Source organism: Tiliqua scincoides, chromosome 5 (assembly GCF_035046505.1).
Source record: "Tiliqua scincoides isolate rTilSci1 chromosome 5, rTilSci1.hap2, whole genome shotgun sequence".
Lineage (NCBI taxonomy): Eukaryota > Metazoa > Chordata > Lepidosauria > Squamata > Scincidae > Tiliqua > Tiliqua scincoides.
Window position 1 is genome coordinate 56,942,534 of NC_089825.1, and position 25,702 is coordinate 56,968,235.

A 25,702-nucleotide genomic window follows, 5' to 3' on the forward strand; every position below is an offset into this window, starting at 1 on the left:
GATGCTAGGTGACCCAAATGTACAGTGGACCCTCAGTATTTGTGGGGGATCCTCTGTAGATACTGATTTTTGCAGATGTGGAAAGCCCTCAGAACACCTCCTGGATGCAACCAGAAGCACCTTGCAATTGTGTCCTTCAGATGTGGGTTGGCACCTGTGTTGTGTCAAATTTGTGTGCTGCACCCACAGATGACAACAGCCAGCTGTAATTGGCAGTGACATAATGTGCATAGAATGTGTAATTAGCCCCATAAAATTTAATTTGTGGCAGGAAGTGGCTTTAACCAGTAGGAAGTCAAGATCTCTCTAGAACTTGCATCCTTCATGTAACTGAGTACAACTGCAACTTTTTACAAAAACTGAAAACTTTAATGGATGCTGTTTCCAAAATATTTGCTGAAAGGAATGGTTCTTTGTGAAAAAGCTTACATAGAAAAGCTAACACAAATATGAACAAAACCTTTAAGCACAAATAAACAACTGGTATAAAATCCATAAAAATACAGTATTTTTGTTCAATAATATAATCATAAAATAGAGACCTGTTTTCAGCTTCTTTAATTTTAGTGCCCTGCCCTCATTAATGGTCCACTTTAACAAATACAAAACAAAAACCAGTTTTATTTTCAGATTTCCTCACTTAACCAACTCTGAGTGGAAACCTACACAAATTATTATTCCTCTTGCAGAATGTACTACTGTTAATCACAAAACTATGACTGAACATAGAAGCTGAAATTAAGCAGATGGCTAAACAGTTTTCCAGATCAGTTCCCATCTAGATTACTTACAAAGTTCTTCAGAAACAGACACATATATAGAACTCACAGTAAGATTTATTTATTTGCTGTAAAAACAGCAGTTCTGTCCCTTGGAACAGAAAAGTGAATTCTCTGAAAGTGAGTTTTGTATCATCAGCAAAATCTGAAGGACAGAAATCAAATTAATTCTATTCTAAGATGTATACTGGAGTCACAAAAATGAACTTTCTTTTTTATATATTGCTCTAGTAGGCTATATCTTACATTTAAAGTAAGAGCAAAAACAAGTCAAGGAAGGTAAAATACATAAGACATATTACTGCCTTAAGCCCTGAACAATAAAAAGGTTTTCGAGAAAACAGCAGCTTGCTTAAGTTCTGTATGGAAAAAATTTATTAGTTCTGACAAACTGAGTGATTTCAAAGCACTTTCAGTAGTTAGTAACAAAATACCTAGCTATGTGAGGTTTAAATATGCACTAAAATTGTGACAATTGCAAGGAAAAAAAATCACCACTCTCCACAATTGTACTTGTTTTGAAATCCAGCATTCTTTACCACAGCCATACCTACTCACTACTTTTGGCTCAGTATTTCATAAAAAGTGTTTGATCACATGAATATGTGCATAGCCCATTTTATTAAACTGACCAAGAAATGGAAAAATACATTCATGTTTGAAACAGAAATATTTTAAATGAAAAAGCTACACATTTACTTGTTTTAAAACCATGCTATTTATTCAGCACTTAGAAGTTTGTGCACTCTAGCACTTCCATCCTGAACATATTTATTTAGAAGTAATTTTCAGTCATTTCAGTGGAACATACTTCTAAATACATTATTCAGATCTGGTGAAGCACCTTGCGTGAGCAAATGAGCTTATCCTACTGCGAAATATGGAAAGGGGATGGAGCCTATACAGATATGGAGCTTCAGTTAACACAACTGATCGAGAAAGTTCTTGAGGGCTGACTGGCCTTGGCTGCTTCACAAAGGGAAAGACAGGATATAAACAAACAAGCAAATTGAACTGAGACATTGAAATCAAAGTCAAAATTGTTTATTTTAGTGGGCCAGCAATTCAACAGGATTTTCAGAAATTTTTTAATAAAATATTTGCCAGTTTAAAAACTGTACTAATCAGAAAATGTGTTAAACTGAAAAGTCATTCCTTGGTAACTTCTAATACTTGGAATACACTGTTCTTGAATACTGTTCTGAAGTACAGCCCAGAATCTTTGATCATAAGATTGCATAAGGGCATTTTTCCAGCATTGGCAAGATCTTCTATATCCCAAATTTCTGGAAAGCTGCAGCCAGGCCTAGAAAACATTTAAACACAAACAACAAACAGATACACACCATTTTAGTGAAAGAAACACAAACAAAATTAATCCAGCATGATTGTATCAAACATAATGAGTTCATTGTTTCATTCAAAATAGTACGGCAGGTTGTATTAAGCTTCATATCACTGAAAAGTGGTATAATACTAATACTAATACTAATAAATCAAAACTTAAGATGCAATCTACAATAAAATACATTAGGTGAGTCATATGTTGCTTAGTGAAAAGCTGCATCCTAGGCCTTAAGTCTTGCAAAAGCATATTCAGAATCTTTCATTCATGACAGTTAACATGACTAAAGGGACAGGGAGATGAGTTTAAAACACACCAAATTATTTATCTAACAACTCATTTAGTGAGTGATCCTATTGATGGGTACAACCAGTGAGTGCTGTGGCTACAGTACTTTACAACACTCAGGGCGCAATCCTAACATGCGCTGGAACAAGCAAGCCAGGAGGGCTTGTGCTGTATTCAGTGCAGGATTTTGGCCAGCAGCGGCTTAGCCAGAGGCAAGGGGAAACTTTTCCCCTTACCCCTGGGTACAGGCTGCTGGCCACAATGGGTCTCCTCAGACTTGCGCCACCTCCTGAGGTGGCACAAGTCTGAGAAGAGAGGAGTGGCTTGAAGCCGCTCCGTTCTCCCTGGGACCGGGGCTTGGGATCCAGCATAACCGCTGGATCCCAACCCCACCTCCCATTCCCTGCCCGCACACCCCTGAGGCCGCCCATCACCCGCCCTCCCTCCCTCCCCCCAGAAACATGTCCCTCCCTCCTCCTCCCCGCCCCCCTACGCCTTTCATCCTTGCGTCGGCTCGAATGAGCTGGGGGAAACAGGCGCAGAGGCTTCCATCAGGCTCCGCAGGCAGGCGCTTCTCGAAGCACCGGCCTGGCTTCCTCCTGGGAGGCACAAATATGCTTTACAGATTGCGCAGTTGCACAGTTTGGATTACGCCCTCAGTGAGTAAGCAGCAGCATCCTGTGACTGCCACATCCTGCCTATCCATAGGCAGAGGTAAGGTTTGTACCGGGTAAATAGGGCAAGCCAGAGTGGTATGGGGAGGGTGGTAGGAGGGCATTCCAGAGGTGGGGAGAATGGGGGGTGGCAGTTTCAGGCTTACGAGGGGGAGACTACGCAGGCCTCAGTCGCCTCCTAACTCCCATCCTGGGCCTACTAGCGTTACATAGGGCTACTTATCATTTCTCCATGTGCATTATGTTTACCTTTGTGCTTTTGTAATAACTTTCAATAAAATATTATAGTTTTATCTTTCTCTCAGTCTCCTTTTTAAGCAAAAGGGAATTTCTCTGCATTATGCCATCTTGTTATCCAGCCTTCGATCCTAATGTTCCAATAAGGGCAGTGTAATAATTCCCCTAAACAAAACAGCCCTTTTGGTAACAGGGAGGCTGTGTGTGCCCCCCCCCCAGTACTCAAAACACCCTCTGGAAGTGAGAGGAGCAGAACTCCCCTTGCCTCTAAGGGATTACAGAGCCTGAGGACCCTTCTGGAAGGAGCTGGAGGCTTGCCTCGCATCAGAAGGAGGCTCACTGCAGGCCTCATCTGGCCTGTGGACTGGGGCTTAGGGTCCCCAGGGGTATACGTAGAAACATTTGATCCCTTATCCCATGTAGTGCCCCAGTGTGCCCTATGGTGCAACTCAAATTTGCACCAGCTATTTAGCTGGTGTAGAACCAAGTAGCTCTATGTAACGCTAGTAGGCCCAGGATGGGAGTTAGGGGGCAACTGAGGCCTGCGTAGTCGTCCCCCTCATAAGCCTGAAACTGCCACCCCCCCCCACTCTCCCCACCTCTGGAATGCCCTCCTTCCACCCTCCCTCCCTCTTGGATTAAGACACAAGACTTCCTCACATAATGTGTGACTATGGGGGGTGGTGGTTGTGTAACCATGAGCTTGTGGCTTGACCAGAGTCCGGGAAATATGGCCTGTATGCTGGGAGAACAGTTTAGCTTGCATGATATTACAGTCTATAATAACATAACCAGATATAGAAAATCACAGCTAAAAGGCAAAACGGAATTTTCACGTAACATCCCTGGCCCTCAAACTCCTTCTAAGGCTTCTGGGAAGTCTTAGAAGATCACTTCCGGTTTAAAAAAAAAACAACTAGAAGTGACTTTTAAGGTCTTTGGAGGGCCATGGAAGCCCAGATTTTTGAAAAACTGGAAGTGACATTCTAAGGATTCTGGGAAGTCTTAGACGGAGGTCTGGGGGCCAGGGAGACTGAATGTGGCTTCGTGGCCCTCAGAACACTGGAGGTGAGGGGAGTAGAGCTACCCTTGCCTAAATATAGAGGCTGTAGAGGAGCCGGCTGGAGGAGAGTCTGCTTTGGACTCGTTTGCAAGATCTTTTCCTCCCTCTGTTTTTTTTTAACTGCTTTTGGGCTGATTTGCAAGATCTCCTCCCCTTCACTCTGCTATTTTGAGAGAGCTTTGGACTGGGGGGAATTATGCTTCTGGGGGACAAGACTATTTTTTTTTTTTTTAGAACCTGCATTAAGTGCTTTGGGCTGTTTTCCAAGAGATCTTTGCTTCCACCTCTTCCTCTGTTGTTTGAGCCTCTGTTCTTTGGTGAATTGTGTTCTGAGAGGCTTATTTCTTTTCATTTAAGTAATGAATGAACTGCTTGGGGTGGGGAATGGGAGTTCATTTAAGTGTTTTTTAAAAAAATTTATGTGCTGTGGGTTGGAGTTTGAACAAATCCTGAAACTTTGAGTCCATTCATTTATTCATTTATCTAAGTTACGTCTCTAATGTATTTAATTATTTAAATTTATTTATCTGGCTCTCGACACTGTGAAAGACATATGACGTGGTCCTCCAGCCAAAAAGTTTGGACATCCCTGCCTTACCCCAAAGAAGATCTCCTGATTGCTGAAATCCAACACTGGATATAGCAGGGTCCTGGTCGCCGTGCTGCACCAGCTTTGGATAGAATTGGTCTATTAATTTCATTGACCCATCTTTACCAACGGTTACCAAACATTCAAGAATAATCACCAGTTTAGTCAGTAACCACTCGGTAACCTATCACTTACCACTTACTGATTAATAAACTGTCCTTTCATCCCATGACTGCTCTGTTGATGAAAATCTTTTTGAACTAGGATGCCAAGCCTACAAATTTACTGATGAAAAATTCTGAAAGATTGGCAAGACAAGATTTCTTGGCTGAAACCAAGCCAATACTTCCTTTACACATGTTTCTTCCTTCCTTCCTTCCGTTTCTATATATTTGACAATTTCAGGTTTAATAAGGAAGTTGCTTGAACCATTCATTAACAAGGCTATGTCATATGTCTTAAATTAGACATGATAGGGCAAAACCGATACCACTTTTTGGAATCAGCAGTCCCAAATCATAAAAAACAAACAAAAAGTTAAAAAAAAATTTTCTGACCCTCAAATTCACAGGCCTGTGTTGTTATTAGATATCAAGCATACAATCAGTTATACCTGGGAAAAATGTAGAGAGCAATTACTTACCTAGTTTTCCTCAGGCACCAGTAATCTTCTAAGATGTAATAATTTATTCCCAACTTGAGCAATTCCTTTTTAACTTCTGCTGCTGGTTTTCGGCTATACATAGAATAAACTATTTTTGTTCTTGCCCTATGAGGAAGAGAACGCCCCAAGTACAGCCAACCAATCACAAAAAAAGAATATCTTGAACGAAGGATATGCAGTTTTATCACTAAGTTAAGTGACAAGAGCTGTGATATCCTGGCGACAATTAGTTTATTCTAGCATACTCCTCTCTCTCTCTCTCTCTCTCTCTCTTTCTTGGCATACAATAACATACATTTTTAACCACCTCTTACAATACCCACTTCCCGACTAGATACCTATATGTTCAAGCTCACTCTAATAGTACATTATGGCTTTCCCAAGTACATAGCAACCTGTCTTGAACAAAACTCATCAATTTCCTCCGATGAACAATTACATCCGCTATCTTCTTTTTGGTAGACCCTTGTATCTACCCCTAAGCACATTAGAAGGTAGGGCATTACAATGAGCTAACATAAATGCCCGTCTTTCTTGTGAACAGTGGAGAAAAAAAAGATAACTAGCTCTGCTACCATACCCTGGGCCTGGAACAATGGGGACTATGAGACGCTGCCATGGTTTATTGTCTGTCAATGTCTACAAGTCTAGTTATCAGCAGTTATGCTGGATCCCAACCCCCGTTCCCAAGAAGCTTGGAGTGGCTTCAAGCCGCTCCGCTCTCCTAGGACTTGCGCCACCTCAGGAAGTGGCACAAGTCCGAGGAGACCCATTGGGGCCAGGGCGGCTTACCTGACGATCAGGGGAAAACTTAGGTAAGGCTGAGCCACTTTGGGCACCTATCCTGCACTGGATACAGCACAAGCCTCTTGGCTTGCCTGTTCCAGCGCAAGATAGGATTGCGTCCTTAGAAGACAGAAAGACCTGTGGAAAAGATGTATTTACAGGTGGGTCAGAATACTAATTTGATTTATCCTTCAGTGTAAAACAACAACTAAAAATACTGGAAGTGAAACACACACACACCTACTGGGAGCTGAGGCTGTAAACATTTCCTGGAAAATCAAACATGGATCAAATGCTGGGAATCAGACATAACACAAAACTAAACTTGCTATAGTAAGAGTATGGAAAATTGGATTTATCATGAGGTTCCTATCTAGTGAGTAAGATAAGAAGCAGCAAAGGGTTAACTTTCTTCTTCTGAAAGAAGGCAGGGCCAGCCTCCTCATCCCCCCAGTCCCTTTGCCAGCCTCCAGATGTTGCAAAAGTGCCATAAGGCACTTGTGCGCCACTGGGAGAGTCAGCAGGCCAGAGGTGCACTGGCTATGGAGGCCAAATCCAGCCTCTGTGGCACTGGTTGAAGGTAAGTTTGTGCCAGCAACGTGGGGTTCTGGGGAGGGCATTCCAGAGTGGGGGGAGGGTAGACAGGCCAATTGGTTGAGCCAGGCCCAGGACGCAGGTGAAACCAGGATCCAGCAGTTAGGCCGTATTCTAACAACCCTCCCGAGCAGCCCAGTCTTACACCACGTTACTCAGATCTGTGCAACCAATTGAGGTGGCACAGATTCAAACAGTTCCACAGCCATGACTGCTGCATGACTCGGGTTAAGGGGAATTAATTTCCCTTACTCCAAGTTGCACTGCAACCAGGCGCAACTCTGTTCTGGATGCTGCGCAGGCCAGCCAGTCTGCCAGCTCCAGAGCAGATAAGGATTGAGCTGCCTGCCATTTCTGTCCCAATATCTACTTCTAAAATATGGACCTGAAACCTTACCGTAATCCTGCATCTTCATAATGTGGATGATTCACAATAGGTCGAAGCGCACACAACTTTACAATTGGCATTGTGGGCATTGCACCAGCAAAAACAGCATCTGAAAGATAAAGGAAAACCTAAATATATAGAAATAATTAGGAAACATATTGTAAGAATGCCTAGTATATTTTAGATGGTTTTCACATTCTACAAATCAGACAAAACATAAGTAAATAAGTAAAATGACCTATATAATGTCACTCATAGAGCAAGTCTAAAGACAACAGTTTTCCTACATGTCTATTTTTGCTATTTTAATGTTTGCTTTTGCCCATCATTTTGTTGTTCTACAAAGTTATACTGTACACCACAATCCAATTTACAATTATATGTTGCCATATATGCAAATTTTTATCTTTATCATCTGTTTAGTCTTAAGAAGAAGAAGAAGAACAGTCTTAAGAAGAATAGGCCTAAACCTGTTTGGGCACTGGAGCAATGTCAGAGATATCCTAACCCTGTCCAGCCAATGACACACCAGCACAGCTCTCCCAGTAATGCTGGTGCAGCCCTTTCCAACAATGCTGACACTGCCCATGGAAACCCCACACAGCCCATCACGCATAAAGCAGCATCCTGACATTGGTGCATCATCAGCACATCTGCATGACATTGGCGTGATGTCTAACAAGCCAATTACCACATCCTCCCAGTCCCAACACTGGCAGCCAGAGAAGAGCTGCCAGGGTGAATGGATCAGGGTCAATGAGTGGCCAGTGCTGGGGCAATGCCTCCTGCCAGCTGCTGGAAATGAGTAGCAGAGCAACAGGCACTCCCACCCTGAAGATAGCTGGGGCAAGGTGTGGGAAGAAGGAATTCCTAGCTATTAATAAAGACAGCATGGGTGATCTACAGAAAGGTTTTCTTGAACTGTATCAGTGACAGAGCAGCATCTGAGAGAGAAATACATCACCCTCTCCATCCAGCAGGGCTGCTGTGCTTTGTAAGAGATGTAGGGCGCAATCCTAGAATTGATTTGGGCCGGCACAAGGAGGGTTGCAAACATGCAGTAAGGTACGTTTGCGCCTCAAGAGGAAGCCAGGCCAGCGCTTCGAGAAGCGACAGCCTGTGGAGGATGACGCAAGCCTCTGCGCTGGCTTCCTCTCTGAGGCTTGTGTTGGCCCACAAAGGTAGGCGGGTGAGATCTGGCTGTACAGGATGGCTAAGTGCCTGCCAAAGCCACAGGGGTCCCGACTGAAAAAGACAAGTCTCACTGAACAGCACCAAGTCCCCCGCACCACGGTTCCACCATCAAAGTTCTCCTTTGAGAGACCAGGAAGATATGGCCCCCATGCCACACATCTGATCATCTACGTCAGGGGTCTCCAAACCTTTTGGTTAAAGGGCCACATCAAATATCTGGTGTAGTGTTGAGGGCAGGAAAAAAAATTTAAATATGAAGTTTTAATAAATTAGAGATGGATCTTAGAAGACTGAATAAACGAATGGACTCATTCATTCAACCTCTCTGGCCCTCAGAACACCCTCTGATAGAGGCTTGCCACTGGCTGCATCTGGCCCCCGGGCAGGGTTTGGAGACCCCTGATCTAAGTTATTGAACCCTGGCAAGGGCGTTTATATGGGGATGGTGTGCTGTGATTGGGTGTCAAATGTAATCTGTGTCCTATGCTCAATAATTAGGAAGCAAATGCTAGGGGATGCACTTTTCTGCTGGTTTTCTCTGTCCAAATATTCCCTATATGGTTACTCCTACATATTGCAGATCTGTCATTAGCATGGTGTTCTTCTGGTGTTGTTATTCTGGCATGGCCATCACCTGAGAAGACGGTAGGATAGGATGTGCATCTCCAGTATTGGTTTGGGTTATAAGGCACCTGAGCAAACTGTTCAAAACTCGAATAATCTGATCTGCAAGATTTCCGCTTGCAAGGTATCAGCTTGCAAGGTACCAGCTGTTGCTGCAGATATTGTGAAAGGCGTTTCGTTGTGCTTTTTTTTTTTTTTTTACCTTGTTTGGTGTTAGCTTTAATCCACATCAATAGTTCTTCCTGTGGCAAGTCGCTAAATTCTCCGACAATTTCCCATTCTTTTTGAAGATTTGTGCTTCCTGGATATGCCATTATTGCTAAAATGGCAATGAAAACTGCTCCAGGTGGTACTTTGGAAAAGACCCATCCAAATAACTGATAGAAAAAACATGACAGGCATTAACGTTATATGACTCAAGTTCTAAGTTTCCATTTTTCAAAAGACTAATTTCAAAACACACAATACACCGGGGTTCCCAAACACCAGGGGTTCCCAGAATGTGCATCGTGACACCTTAGGTTAGAGCATTGTGGCACACTCACAGGGGCTGCAAGGCATCCCCTGGTCACCCTCCCCTGGGCACCACCGTCTTGGATTTCATAAAATCTGGACACTGCCATCTTGGATCTCATGAGATTTTGTTAAATCTACAATGGCAATGCCTGGCTCAACCAGGAAGAAGCAGCAGCTGTGGCAGTGTCCTGATTCAGATAAGTTTGGGAACCACTGCATTACACTAAAAACTTCAGTATCAGTATGAATATTCATATAATTTTATTCTTGTATAGATTCAGTTTTGTGCACTGTATCCTTGCAACAAAGGGTTATAGCCAAAAAGTGAATTCTGACTAAGCACCATTGAAATTGGTGAGACTTCCCACTAATTTCAATCGTGCTTAAGCCATTTCTGCCCAACGTTGCACATACGCAACAGGGATCAAATGTGTACAACTGTGAGCCGGGCAGAAATGGGATAATCAAAATTCATTTCCTTTGACCACAAACCACAAAATAATGTTCTAGCGAACACAATTTAAGATAAAGTTATTACACACAGTTGCCTTACAGCATATCATATTGTAACCCTTAAAAGCTGGAGCCCAGTGTCCGTTAAACTGCTTTCTCCTTTATCTTAACAAGCTTTATCAAAAAGACCATCTACGCTCTCTTGAAAGCTCCATCTCTATAACAACTCAGCACATAAAGTTAGTTTAGAAAACCGTTCTTGGTGGACTTCTTTTCTTCTGCACTCTATGATTTTTTTTTCAAACCCCCTCTTTTAAATTCCAAATTCAATGGCCCCAAACCCAGAAAACCACAAATGTGACAGAAAACTGTGCAACTGTAGGTAAGTGTTGGTCACATAGGAATCCACAAGGGAATGTGGATGCAACCTAGCTCTGCTAACCACCAGTACCATGAACAGGTTTCATGAACTTTGCAAAAATCTACCTCTGCCCATGGCTCATATTCAGTGGGTGATGTGGTTTATGCATCCCCTGCACTCAGCTGGTATAGCCAGATGGTAACTTGTATTACTGCAGAAGAAGCAGCTCTCGTTTTGTTCCTAATCACTTTCCAGCCTCCAAGGTGATTGGCCACTGAGTTCTGGGACCTTAAAGGATGACAGACAAGCAAACAGACTGTTTGTTTGGGAAGTGCGCTATTTGGGCTGTTTGAACAGTAACCTCTGTCAGACAACCACAGTTCAAACAAACTTTCTCCAACAAGAAGTGAATAGCCACTGTATTCTGAGATCTTAAAAGAAGGATCTTAAAGGACAACAATCACCTGGGAGGCTGGAAAACAAACAGGAACAAAAGGAGACAATGCTGCTGCTTCTGCAGGAGGATGTATGCACACACAGTGACCTGCAGAACAGGTTACATTCTTCCTGCAGGGAATAAAGTCCCTTGTCCCAGGACATGATAATTGCCTAAATTCAGATGGAGATTGCATGGAGATGTAGTGCTGCCATGGTACTTAACTTCTGAGCTATATTAAATTGTACAGCCAAGCAGTACTTAGATGCAGAATAGCCCTCTTCAATAACAATTACAACACACTGAAATTCTTTATTAGTAACCCTGTAAAATATATTCTGTTAACTACTACATCAAAAGAAATGTAACCAGTAAACAGTGACTTACTTGCTTTGAAAATACCAAGGATGCCATGATACACATATGAGGTGTCAGAAACAGCTTTAGTCTCATGATTAAAATAGCAAGAGCCATAAAAAATACAAGCTGTATTGCATGGTATACTATCTGCAAACAAACAAAAAAGCATCAAAAAACATTCGCTGCTGGTATTTTCAAATTGAATTTCTTACAGAAGGATGACATCTTTGTAACCTGAGAAGTATGCATATTTTTTAGAAATATGTAAAAGAATATGGGGGCTAGAGAAAGTGGCTACAAGTGGCAGTAAGAAATGAGACATTTCAGAAGGATGCAGAGCCCTACAGAAATGGTACCCATGAAAGTGAATAAACTGCAGCTCAGTTAATAATTGCAGTATTTTTTCACAGCATTTATCCTTTATTACTTTTCTGAATTTAAAGGTGTTCTGTCTCTGCTTTATCTCACAACTGATCAAGCAATGACTTGCATATGAAGTATTTCAAAGGCACAAATAGAGTTTCCAGAAGTGCAATGATTTATTCATTAAAAAAAGGGTCATGCCTCCCTCTGTTCCACGCAGTTGCCCCTAAACGGAAGTGAGCGGTGAAATCTGTGCAGGACACTCTCTTATTGTACCATAGGACAGGGCTTCTCAAACTAGGGGGTCACGATGCCCCAGCCTGAGGGCCCTAGCTTCAGCCCCATTAAGGGAAGCAGCGACGCAATCCCCAAGATCATGTTGCTGGGGGGGGGCGCAGGGACTGGCATGCACTTACCAGTCCCTGCTGCAGCCTCTCAGGGGCGCAACCCTCCGCAGGGCTCCCCATGTCTTAGAAAGTGAAAGTGGAGCAATTGTGCTCCACTTCCAGTTTTGTGGAGGTCACACAGGGCTTCCCACACCCCCAGCAGGCTGCAGCAGGGGCTGGTAAGTGCATGCCAGTACCTGCACCCCCCCTTAGTGACACAATCCTGGGGATTGCATTGCTGCCTCCCCCCGCCTCCACAAAGCTTTACTGTGGCTCAAACTCTCCCAGAGAGTTTGAGAACCACTGCTCCAGGCTCAACTTCCTCCTCTTTTCATGACATTCCACTGAGCTGCATCCGCTGCCACTGCACTTGTTCTCTGCACCTGCAACAGATTTTCTTCACATGCACGTTATACGTGCCTAAAAAGCACGCTTGATAACGGGCCCTCAGCCAGTGATTACCTTCCCATGCTTGATTATTTAAACAATGAACTTATGAAATTGGATGTGTGGAAATGCAAGATTTGTTCCTCAAATCCAAACACATTGGACCCAAAACTTAAATCTCAGTATCTTTCACAGTAAAAAAAAAAAAAAAAGCCACCTAGCTGGATAAATGAAGAGTTATTTATAATGAACACTGTCTCTAATGACTACATCAACCATTACACTCTAAACCAGTTATTTTCAACCTTTTTCATCTCACGGCACACTGACAAGGCACTAAAATTGTCAAGGCTTTTGACAACTGACAAGGCACACCATGCTGCCAGTGGGGGGCTCATGCCCCCCACTAGCCCTATCAATAAATGACTTTCCCCCAGGTTCCTGTGGCACACCTGTGGACCACTCATGGCATACCAATATGCCATGGCAGTGGTTGAAAATGGCTGCTTTAAACTGTTGCAAACATAGCATATGAACTGGAGTGTATTTTGGCTCCAAAAGTTCCCAAGAGAGACATTTCTGCCTAAGTTTTGAGGATGCAATTCAACATTCATGTTCTATTAGGTGGAATACAAGAAGAGCCATATATTCAGTGTTGTTAGCAAGAGTAATGTATTATGGCAGCTCTTTGCCTCTGGGATATTATGCTGGCCCTTAGATTTCTGGATGAATAACATGATCTACAAGCCATAAGTTGAGCTCTGCCTTTTTTCTGCAGAACTTTAAAATTGAGAATATTGCAGTATGATTATGCACTTGAGGTGGAATAAGTGACAAGAGTACTTAAATGGTACAGAACCATATAAAGGCACATCTGCATCTAAATGCACATCAAATTAGCAGTTCCTGTTTATGCAAAACAGCTTCAAAAAAAGCTTACACTGTGTTGAGGTCTGAACCCAGGAAATCACTCAGGTCCTGTGCACAGGAGGAAATGTGACAGGCACTATGTTTGAATAGCCTGTCTGTAGCATGTAGCAAGTAGCAGCTGTTACTGATTGCTAACTCTGTGCACCTGATTGTGGCCGTGCCTTGTGCATAAAACAAGGCTGCTGACAAACGCTCAATTGGATGTTAGGGGGCATAGGAATCAGGATGCCGTATATGTGTGTTGTTGTATGTTTGACCATGTTATGGTAAATATCCTTGTAAATAATATACCTTGGTGATGGAACCTAACTTTCGTGTCGAGTACTTCTTTGCCTCCTGAGGGATTGCCTTGGACATTAGCCTCGAGTTTCTGCTGCACTGCCATTTGTTTTTTCGCTCTGCTAGAAACTCCTACACCCTACCACAACATTTGTCATTTGTGAATTTTTTTAAAGTCTTAAGAACCTTGATAAGTATCATCAGTTTATTTTAAATTTGTGCTATTACTTCCTTCTTACTACTTTCCATTACTTATTTTAAAATCTGTCCATTTTTCTAGCTCTCACACACAGCATATTTTCTAGTTTATTTTGGGAATAATTTAAGAAGCAGAGTTCTGACAGAAATAATGGAGGCTGGAATCTTTACCTCACCGTGGTTAAAAGGATCTTCCTGTCTAGACAAACAAAACACAAAAACCATTTGTTTATATTACAGAAAAATTAATATTCCATACATTAAAAAACAGGAGTTTGCCTTACCTGGGTAAGTCTTGATCCTGGTGGTGGAGGTAGGGGGCATTCCTCACCAATGGGATTGTCCCTCACTGCTGCTGGAGGCAGGGCCAACGAAAAGGCGGGCAGAGGTCCACAAGCACAGGGATCCAGTCCCCAGACACTACTTGCTGAGCTGTGACAGGATCCTCATACACACTACTGTGACTGGTTGTAAACTTGCATCACAATTGTACTCTGTTTGGAAAACTGCTTTGCGCATAAATAGGTTTAATACCCCAGAAACAGAAGGGTTTGAACAAGGGAAATAGGTCATAGGAAACCCTAAATAGCACCTTGCATCTATGTTTATGCAGTAGAGGGAGTGATCCCCTGAAGTGTGGTGGGTGGAATGCCCCCTGCCTCCACCAGGAACAAGACTTAGCCAGGTAAGGCAAACTCCTGTTTTCCCTGGTGGAGGCGGGGGCATTCCTCACCAATAGGATCTACCAGAGCAGTATCCCTCGGGGGGGGGGGGGGCAGTTAGATCACTCACTCTCACACCTTCAGTACCCTCAGGAGAACATTCTTCCTGAAGAAGCCTCTGCCGAGGCTGATAGATTTACCTTGTAGTGCTTAAAGAAATCAGGATGCGAACTCTAAGCCAGTTACCAGGGACACCTTCTCGCCCATGGTAAGTTACAGATAGAGCATCCGTCTTCCTGAATGGTCGAGTGCATTTTGTATGGAAGCTTAGGACTCTTCTGACATGTAGTGTGTGCCAAGCCTTTTTCCTTGTATGTTTAGGATTGGGACAAAATGATGGTAAAACTAGTTCTTGCGGTCAATAAAAAATTGAGTTAACTTTGGGTAACAAAAATGAGTCAATCCTAAGCACCACGGTGTGTAGAATACACATAAGTGGAGGGATAAGTTCAGATACCCTTCTTTCCAATGTTATAGCTACTAGAAAAGCAGTTTTGTATGACAGGACTTCATGGGACTATGGCCACAGGCTCGAAGGAAGGACTCATGAAAGACGTTAGGACCCTGTTCAGATCCCAATTTGGAAGCCTATGAACAGGAGGAATGTTCAGTAACATTACCTCTCTGGAAAAATCAATAGCGCATCCACCACTTCCACTCCCTTCAACAGTGCATCCACCACTTCCACTCCCTTGTCTCTTACCCTGGAGTAGATTTGTTAAGTTGCGAGTTTTCCGCAGTAGCAAACTATTACAAGTAGCAAACTACCTACTATGGGTGCCCAAATCTGATCCTCAGTTTCTGGATGCAACCTGCACTGTTTCCGAGAGGCTCCATCTGCGTAGGCAGTCTGCCTCTATGTTCTTTTCTCCTGCTAGGTGTTAAGTTGTGAGAGATAACTGTGTGTGTGTGTGTGTGTGTGTGTGTGTGTGTGTGTGCGTGCGTGTGCGCGCACGCATGCTGTCTGTTCTTACTAGAACATGACAATGGCAGAAATGAGGTTTGAGATGAAATCAGAGCAAGACAGATAGATCTCAACTCCAGGAGACTGAAGCTTTGAGACATCTCCTGGGAGGAATAATGACCCTGAATCACTCTGCCATTTAGTTGGGCCCTCCAAACAAATATGCTGGCATCTGTGGTCAGGATTACTTGTTGCCAGTCCTGAAGACTCACCCCTTGGACAGCTCTCCATTGTACACCCACTACTGCAAATCCCTCTTCGGGGAGGTGGAATCAGAGTGTGGAAGTGACATCTCCTCTCTATCTTCCTGAGTGGGACCAGAGACACCCCTGAAGAGTTCTGGTATGGAATTGGGTCTAGTTGACCAGATGGTGACAGAACCTACATTCATAGCAGGTGGACCAGCGTCATGATATCTGCCTACTTGACTGAGAATCTGGAGGATTGTGTCTGTGATCCTCTGTCATCTCTCTGTTGGCCAAAAGGCATGGAAAATGGGGGTACTGAAAAATACTTTCAGGTGTTCCAGTATCTGGATGGGAATCAGTGAACTGTTTAACTAGATTATCACAAAACCATGAGTTTGCAGGCAGAGCACCCTCTGTGCATGTTGAGCTCTGCTTGCTCTCTGGACGATATCTTCATTTAAAAGTCATCCAGGAGGGGGAAAAGATACAGTTCCTTCTGCCTGAGATGCGCCAATAGTACCACTAACAACTTTTGTGAACCCCCTTGTCGAGGTCATTAACCCAAAAGAAAGGCATGGTACTGAAAGTGCAAGGATCTGTAGGAGACCTCAGATACCTTCTGTGATTTTACAAAAACAGTTCAACCACCTTAGATCTAGGATTCCATGCCTCTCTCCATTCTGCTTCAGTACTGGAAAGAGCACCAAGTAAACCCTGGTACCTCTCTCAGAAGAGGGAACTGCCTCTATCGCCCCAATATGAGGTAGATAGTATATGGCTGCTAGGGTAGCTGCATGTTTATTTGCATCCCCTGATTTTGAGATCTGCCAGAACCTGTCCCTTGGTTTCCTTACAAATTCCAAGGAATAGTCTTTGGAGACATGTCTCCAGGAACCATGCTCCAATATTGTGTTGTACCAGGTTCGCACATAATCCTGAAACCTAGCCTGAACCTTGGGTGAGAAACCCCTGTGCGTATCATCATGCCAACCTGTCTCTAGCTCCATTCCCTGCCTTGGAAGAATGGGAATGCTGGAACTTTCTGTAGAAGTTCCCAGATTTGTGCCACTTGGGGTTGAACTTGGACGGCTCTCTGTTCCTTCTTTCAAGATGAAAGGGACGAAAGCTCTGGTTGGCTTTAGTCTTCCCTGTCTTGGAAGCTGTGGGAAGTGATTTTTGTCCTTGTTTCAATGAGAACAAGGTCTAATGCTTGCCAAATAACTTAGATCTGGAGAATACAGTCCCCAGCAATTCTTATGGCCACCACACTGGAGGTGGTAGCTCCAGAACAAACAGCTGAGAAAGCAGCTGGCAAGGATACCTTTTCCAAAGTGTCTTGATTGGTTTGGATAAGGTGTTGTTCCTCCTCCCAGAAATTGGTGACTCTGGAGAAAAACAAATTGGCTGCTGAGGCTCTGAGAGTGAACAAAAAATCTAGAGAGCTCTCATTAGCTACGCCTCAATGCATTTGTTGCATGGGACACAAAGGCCATGTTGCCCATCTGAAGGGATCACGGTCTGAGAAGACAGTGCTGCAACAGGTGCATCCATTCACTGATGGTATCCTGAGTTTATCTAAGATTCCCTTAGGAAGAGAATAAAACTTACTCATGCGTTTGGTATCTCACTAGCTGTGCAGTGAGGAGGACCACTCCATCATTTTAGGATGGGTTCTGGAAAAAGGCATCTCTGCTGGGCTCAGTGGACCCCGAGGAAAGATACTTTCTGGAGAAAGAGCTGCAGCACTGACTCTTATTCATTCTGAGGCTTCAAGGCTCAATGGCTTAATAACCTTATCAAATATCCTGGGGAAAAATTTTTCCATTGATGTGAGCTTCTGCACTCTCCACATCCTCACCATTTCTTTTTGTCCTTTACTGAGAAATGGGCAACTCTGAATCTGAGGAAACAGATTGGCCTGAACATTGTGAGGGAGGGTGGAAGGGACAGGGTTCCTCAGCGCCTGAGGCTGCTTTCCTTTTTCCAACCTTGGTCTTTCAGTTGTTTAGGGAGAGTGAGCAGACCCTGTGAGGCTAGCTTGCCATCAATCAAGCCCTTGAGCCACAGCACCCAGGATAGGAGGAACAGGGGTGACAGTAGCATCACTGCTTGACCCCTTAAGCTTATTAGCACCTCTAGGCTATATATATAAATATATATTACCACACTGAACAGCCGAAGAATAACCAATTGGCTGTTCACTGGACCGTTTATGAAGGAAAAACAGAGGCTGGGCAAAAAGAGCGGGAAAACAAACCCCTTACTGGGTTACTCACTGCCTGTGAGGAAAATGTTGCCTGCTGAGATACAAAATGGCACCCGCTGAGGCAAAAAACAAAGCCGGTGCTTGTGAGCATTGGGCAGGCTCTGAGCACGCTGACGGAGAGTCCTGCCCGACTGCTCTGACACTGCAATAGTGCTGGCCTCCCTCTGTTCCTCAAACCTGCCGCCACCTCAGAGAGGTGCAGACCAGGCACTGTGAGCCCAAACAGCTGAGGTAAAAAACAGAGCCGATGCTTGTGAACATTGGGCAGGCTCTGGGCACGCTGATGGAGAATCTTACTCCTGACACTGCAATAGTGCCTTGATGGAGGGGTCTGCCACTGTTGCTCAACCTGCCGCCACCTCAGAGAGGCACGGACCAGGCACAGTTAGCCCCAACTGCTGAGGTAAAAAATGGCACCCGCTGAGGTAATAGCAGACCTGATGCTTGTGAGCGTTGGACAGGCTCTGGGCGCTCATGGAGAGTCCTGCCTGCTCGCCCCCGAACACTGCATTAGCGCCGGGTTGATCCAGGGGTCCGCAGCTGACCCCTAAACTTGCCGCCACATCAGAGAGGCGCAGACCAGACGCTGCCAGCCCAAGCAGCCAGTTCCCTCACAGCGGGAGAAATGGTGAAAAAAAGCTGCAGTTAATGTTTCTGCGGTGAAGAGAGCTGGGCCTCAGTTGCATCTGTCAGGCAAAAATGCTCCTTTCTCTCCGGAACTTAACGGACCCGACTTGCTGAGGAGGGGAGTTGAGACAGGCTGAAGAGAACCATTTTCCCTTCGCTTTGAAATCGCTGAGGAGCTCCAAAAGAGATGACCGAAGACCAGCAAGGCAGGGACGGTCTGGGGGACTGGATTCCTGTGCTAGTGGAGCTCCGCCCGCCTTTTCGTTGGCCCTGCCTCCAGCAGCAGCGAGGGACAATCCCATTGGTGAGGAATGCCCCTGCCTTCACCAGGGAATAGTCATTTATAAAATATGTTTGTAAGAGAACATATTTCATATATGACTACAGGTTGAGCCTCATTATTCGCGTGGGTTCTGTTCCAAGCACTCACTTGGATGGCAAAAAGCGCACTATAGCAAATCAATTTAAAAAACAAAGTTTCTTTGCTCTGGTTATTTAAAAACAGCCTTGCTGACCTTTGTGATGCAAGATAAGAGTCATTATGAAGACAATCCATCAATCAGGCTTCCCTCAGTCCCTCCCTTCACCAATGCAAAGTGATCACCTTTCTTTCACATACTCTGGGGAAAGGGAGGGGTCCGCTGGAGAGAGAAGGATTGATGGATTGTCAGTCAGCTGCCCTCTCTCATTAGGGAGGCTATTGCTTAAAGCAGGGGTCTCCAAACTTTTTGGCCAGAGGTCGCATGAAATGTCTGGCACAGTGCAGGGAGGCGGAGTTAATACTCAGTGCAGTAGGAGGGAACTGGGAGGATTCTGGGGGGAACTGCTAAATAGATGTGTTTTGCAGAGGACCTCAATAATGAGGAACTCTTCGTTGCCAAGAAGGAAGGCTGAGAGCGTGAACTAGGACTATTTCCAGAAATGGCAGTTTCAGAGATATCCCGATTTTGCTCTATGCTGGATCACATCGCATCCCAGTCGCCATGTTGGAGAGATTCGGATAGCTGGTGACTCCCGCCCACCCCCCACGGCCCACTAGATACAACATGAGAGCGAACAAAGGTTTTAAACCGTGAGTAATCAGTTCATTAAAAGGCTATAAAAGAATTGCAATCAAGAGGTTGGAAGGAGGGAAAGATAACTTTAAGATTATTTATGTTGGCTTGCAGCCACCCAGAGGGGAAAACAGCGAACTCAGATTTAAAGAAGCCCCTGCTGGAGTAGTTTTTCTCTCTCTCTCTTTTTTTGTAATAAAGGTGATTGAAAAAATAGGCAAAAGATAAGACAAAATAAATATGGGAAAAGATCACCCTGTTGTAATGGTATGCATGGAAAAGGAATAAACAACTAACTTAACAACTGAAATAATTTTACTTTTGTTGCAAAAGGCTTGGAATTGGATTCAGGCCTGTCGTTGCAAGAGGATTGAAGCTGGATTCAGGATTGAGTATTTAAAGAGATACTAACTTGATTTGACAGTGTTATTGACGTGAATTGCACTACTGATCCATCCCTTTTGGATATAAGACTTGGATGACTCTATCTGCTGGAGTATTTTGACACTGGTATAGGCTTGAAGTGGATTTTTCTTTTTTAATTGGAACACTGATTAAAACTTTTTGGACATAAAACCTTGAGATTATAAAACTTGGGAATTGGCCTTATAAGAAGGTGAAGCAAAAAAATAAGACTTGGTTGACTTTTTAATTGCTGGAACAGTTCATTTTTGTTGTTATAGCTAGAGCTCTTAAAGACTCATTGATTTGAATTGATATTCGTGTTGACTTGACTTGAATTGGATTGTTGATCCACATCTTTTGGATATAAAATTTGGGGATTAGCCTTACAAAAAGGTGAAGTAAGAAAACCAGACTTGGTTGACTTTTTAATTGCTAGATTAATGAAATTTTTGTGTTTATAATTGTGGTTATTGAATTGTGGTTATGGTGGTTTTTGAACTGATGTGTTTTTAGATATTGAGATTGTCATTTTAAGGGACTAGACGGATTAAAAGAACTTTTTTTATTAAGAAAAAGATTAAAAAGGAAAGAATGACATCAAAGAAGGAAGTTAGTAAAACTATACCTAAGACATCACCATTAGTTGGATCACAAATTGCTACATATGCAAGCTATGGAGCACAGGAGAGAAAGCCAGACTTCACTACTGGATTCGTTGAAAGATTTTAGAAATGATATGAAAGAAGAGATAGGCAAACTCTCTGAACAAATGAAACAAATAAACTCCTCCCTGACAAGTATGCAGGATCAGATTACAAAAAATAAACAGGATGTCTAGAATTTAACGAGCGATAATAAGAAAACAAATAAAAGTATGGAGGAGATGGAAAAGAGAATGGATCAAATGCAAGATGAAAACAAAGAACTAGAGACTTCTGTAATGAGATAGGAGATGGAAAAAGCAGCATTTATTATCAGAATACAGAACCTTAAAGAAAAATCTTCAGAAGACACCAGAAGTCGAATAGAAATATGGCTGACAATGGAGTTGGAACAGGAGGAGGATCAGATTAAAGAGATAATAGATACTGCATACAGAGTCAATTCTAGATATGCAAGATTGAATAATAAGCCAAGAGAGATAGTAATAAAGTTTACAAAAAGAACTTCAAGGGATAATATATTAAAAAGACTGGAGGAAAAACAAAGAGTAGTGGAGGGAGAGCAAGTGAGAGTTTTGAGTGAAGTTCCCTGGGAAGTTCGACAAAAAAGAGCACCTTATAGAAGTTTTGCTGCAATATTGAGAAGAAATAATGTGAAATATCGTTTGCAAATTCCGGAAGGCCTCCTGTTCGTTTATAAAGAGAAAAGATTTAATATAAATTCAACTATGAAGTTCAACAATTTTTATCAAAATATGGAGAAAGCCTAGGAGAACAAAACAGGGAATTCTCAGAGAAAGAGTACGTCCTCTCAAGAAGAAGAATCTTTGGATCAAACTCAAAAAGAATGGAGAAAAGAAAAGAAAGAAAGAAATGTATCAAGATATAGAAGACAATCAAGAAGAAGAAATGGGAGAAAAGGAAAATGCAAACAAGACAGAGAACAAGGAAAGTATCAAGAAAGATAAAAAAATTTCTAAGTGAAAATGGTTGAACAAATGAAATTTTTTCTGTAAATATTAATGGACTGAACTCTCCTCAGAAGCGCAGAAGAATATTCCATCAATTATATCAAATCAAAGCAGATGTAATCTGTATTCAAGAAATGCATATAGAAAAAATGTCAGATTTCTCAATAATAGAAAAATGGGAACTTTATTTTTTGCCTCAGACCCACACAAAAAGAAATGGGAGGTAGCTACATATGTTAATCCCAAATTGGAACCGGAATTGAAATGGCAATCGGAAGATGGGAGAACTCTGATTGTAGAGATTCAAGTTGAAACATTAATTGTCAATATTTATGCACCAAACACACATCAAGATAAGTTTTACAGAAAGTTATATGGGAAATTAATCATGGGAGAAGACAGGGACCTTTTTTTATTGGGAGATTTTAATGCCGTTTTTCAAGCTAAATGGGACAGAAAATTTAACAAAATATCTGTAAAAAGAGGAGGAACCCTACCCAGACCTTTTTTGGAAATGGCAGAAGAATTACAGTTGATTGACACATGGAGAACACAATACAAAACAAAACAGTTCTCATACTATTCAAATTCACATAACTCTGTCTAGAATTGATATGTGCTGGGCCTCAATACCTGGTTTAGATGGAACTTTCCAGACTGAAATCTTACCCAATACGTTTGCAGATCATAATCCAATTTTATTAATAATAAATAAAAAATTAAGGCGAAATAGTTGGAAGTTAAATACAACTCACTTGAACGATCAGAAATTTTTGAATCAAGCAAAAACAGAAATGGAATTTTTTTTTAAGACCAATTTTCATCCAGAAATTAAAACACAAATTGTATGGGATATGAGTAAAGCATTTTTCCGAGGACTAGCAATAAGAAATGCCGCAAAACAAAGGATTGGACAAGAGAAGGCAACTAAAGATCTCATACAAAGATTAGCGAAAGGTGAAATGGAATTACAGAAAGAACCTACAAATCAAAGAATTCAACAAAAGATTAAGAAGATACAACATGAAATTAAAATAATGCAAACGCAGGACATGGAGAAGAAATTGAAAATGGCAAAACAAAATTTTTTTGAAAATGCAAACAAACCGGGAAGATGGTTAGCATATAAGTTGAAAAAAGAGACAAAAAAACTATATTAAGACATTGAAAGATTTGACTGGAAAGGAGAAAACAGAATTAGAAGAAAACAATTATTGAACAATTTTATCAGTTATTATATGGGAGAAAAAATATAGAACACCAGAAACAAATAGAATATCTGAAGAAAAATAACAGTATTAAAATTTCAGCTGATCAAAAGAATCTATTGGAAAATACAATTACTATAAATGAAATAACAGAAGCAATCAAAAGGCAGAAACTCCAAAAAATGCCAGGCCCTGATGGATTACCAACCGAATATTATAAGAAATTTGAAGAAGTATTGTTGTTGCCATTCAAAAAAGTGATTGATGACATATGGGAGACTGGAGAAATACCAAACTCATGGAAGGAAGGAACAATTACTTTGATACATAAATCAGACATGGATGAAAAAGAAATTAAAAACTATAGACCCATTTCGCTTTTCAATACAGACTATAAAATTTTAGCTACAAGATTAAAAAAAATATTAAATCAAATAATTAAAGAAGATCAAACTGGTTTGTTTTTGTTTTTTTTTTTTACCAAAAAGACAAAGCAGTGTGAGAACTATAATAAATATATTGGAATTTTTTGAAGCGCATCCAGATAAGAAATTAGCCCTAGTGTTTTTAGATGCCCAGAAAGCCTCTGACAATTTACATTGGGACTTTATGATTAACTGTCTTCAAGAATTACATTTTGGTCCAAAATTTACTAAGATGATACAAGGAATATATTCGGATCAAAAAGCAAAGAAAAGAGTAAATGGAGAATTGACGAGAGAGATTAATATTCAACAAGGAGTAAGATAAGGTTGTCCACTTTCACCATTGTTGTTTATTTTGACACTAGAAATATTGAATAATGTAATAAGAGAAGATGACAGGATGAAACCGCTCAAAATTAAAAGTGAAGAATACAAATTACAAGTGTTTGCAGATGATTTGGTATTTATCTTGGAAGATCCACTCAATTCCATAGAATTTTTGATAGAAGACTTAAAAGAATATAGGGAAGTGGCAGGTGTAAAAATAAATTATCAGAAGACCAAAATGATATATAAAAGACAATGATATACAACGATTAAAATAATTTGGACTACAAATAACAAACGAAGTAAAATATCTAGGAATTATAATTACCAAAAAGACAAGTACATTAATGGAAGACAACTATATTAAATTAATGAAAGAAATAAAAAAAGATTTGGAGAAATATAATAAATTGCAACTATCCCTAATGGGAAGAATAGCTCTATTGAAAATGAAAATATTACCAAAATTAATGTTTTTATTCCAGACTATTCTGATTATTTTGAAGAGAACTTTTTTTGAAGAAATGAATAAAATTACTACAAAATTTGTCTGGCAAGGTAAAAAACCAGGAATAAGACTGAAATTACTTCAAGAGGATAAAAAAAGAGCAGGATTTGGATTACCAGACTGGGAATTATATTATCAAGCAGCAGCCTTAAACTGGATAAAAGATTGGGGACTCATACCAAATTCCAAAATTTTAATATTAGAAGCACATGATCTACAAATAGGCTGGCACGTATTCCTGTTTTATGATAAAGGCAAAAGCAGAATGGATATTTTAGACAACACATTTTAAGAAGATCTTTAATTTGGATATGGGAACAGATAAAATACAAGATATACTCTAAATTACCCAGATGGATAAAACCGCTTGAAACAGCAACTAATCTGAACTGGATTAAAAAAGACCAAAATAAATCATACAGTGATCTGCTTAGGAGAGATCCTAAGTAAGCCTGAGTTAGAAGAGAAAGGAATAAAATTGGACTGGTGAAACGAAATGCAAATAAGAACAAGATTATGGGAAGACCAAAAATTAGGTTTTTATGAAGAAGATATAAGTTTTGATAAAATATTTTTGATTGATGAGGGGAAGCATATAAAAAAAAATGAACAATTTTCTCCTTGAGATAAGAATGGAGGATGAGACAGTTAAAGATGCAATGGTGCGCTGGGCAAAAAATTATGGATATAATATATTGATGGATGACTGGAAACAAATTTGGAATATAAATATTAAGATAACTAAAGCAGTGTCTTTTAAAGAGAATTTATATAAAATGTTTTATAGATGGTATTTACCGTATTTATCGGCGTATAACACGCACAGGCGTATAACACGCATCTTCATTTTAATAATATGCGGCGGGCGCAGCGCTGACATCACGTCACGACGCTGCGCCGCCGCTAGGCACTATTGGGAACGGGATCCCTTAAAGAGGATTCCGTTCCCTGGACATCGGCGTATAACACGCATACATCATTTGCCCCCTATTTTCAGGGGGAAAAAGTGCGTGTTATACGCCGATAAATACGGTAACTCCAGAGAAATTAGCAAAAATGTATTCTGGGTCATCAAATAAGTGTTGGAAATGTAAAGAGGTTGAAGGAACCTTTTATCATATGTGGTGGACATGTGAAAAAGCAAAGAAATACTGGAAAAGGATCCATAAATTGTTGCATGAGATACTGAATTGTGTATTACCATTGACACCAGAAATATTCCTCCTAAATGTGACATCAGAAATTAAAGACCAATGTAAGAAATACCTTATTGTACATATTGCTACAGTGGCAAGAATATTGTTTGCGCAAAAATGGAAATCTACAGACGTGCCAACTAGAGAAAATTTAATAGACAAAGTTTATGAAATAGAATAAATGGAAGTTTTAACAGAAAGAATAAAAGAGAGATTTAGGTAGAATAAGAAAATATTGGAAGCCTTTTTATGACTGGATAATTTTAGTTAAACAATATTGAGCG

The 25,702-nt window shown here is 41.3% G+C and overlaps 1 protein-coding gene across 1 annotated transcript in view; it reads right to left on the reverse strand.

Moving 5' to 3' along the window:
- Positions 1 to 1,839: 1,839 nt before the first annotated feature.
- The window catches only part of LOC136652256 (protein C-mannosyl-transferase DPY19L1-like), a 65,861-nt gene continuing 41,998 nt past the window's right edge, over positions 1,840 to 25,702 (reverse strand). The window contains exons 17-22 of the mRNA XM_066629186.1: positions 14,066 to 14,093; positions 11,379 to 11,498; positions 9,428 to 9,602; positions 7,417 to 7,516; positions 5,619 to 5,744; positions 1,840 to 2,085 (exon numbers count right to left, since the gene is read on the reverse strand). Of these exons, the coding sequence (XP_066485283.1) occupies positions 1,929 to 2,085; positions 5,619 to 5,744; positions 7,417 to 7,516; positions 9,428 to 9,602; positions 11,379 to 11,498; positions 14,066 to 14,093 (706 nt within the window). The 3' untranslated portion in view covers positions 1,840 to 1,928. The remainder of the gene's footprint in view (positions 2,086 to 5,618; positions 5,745 to 7,416; positions 7,517 to 9,427; positions 9,603 to 11,378; positions 11,499 to 14,065; positions 14,094 to 25,702) is intronic.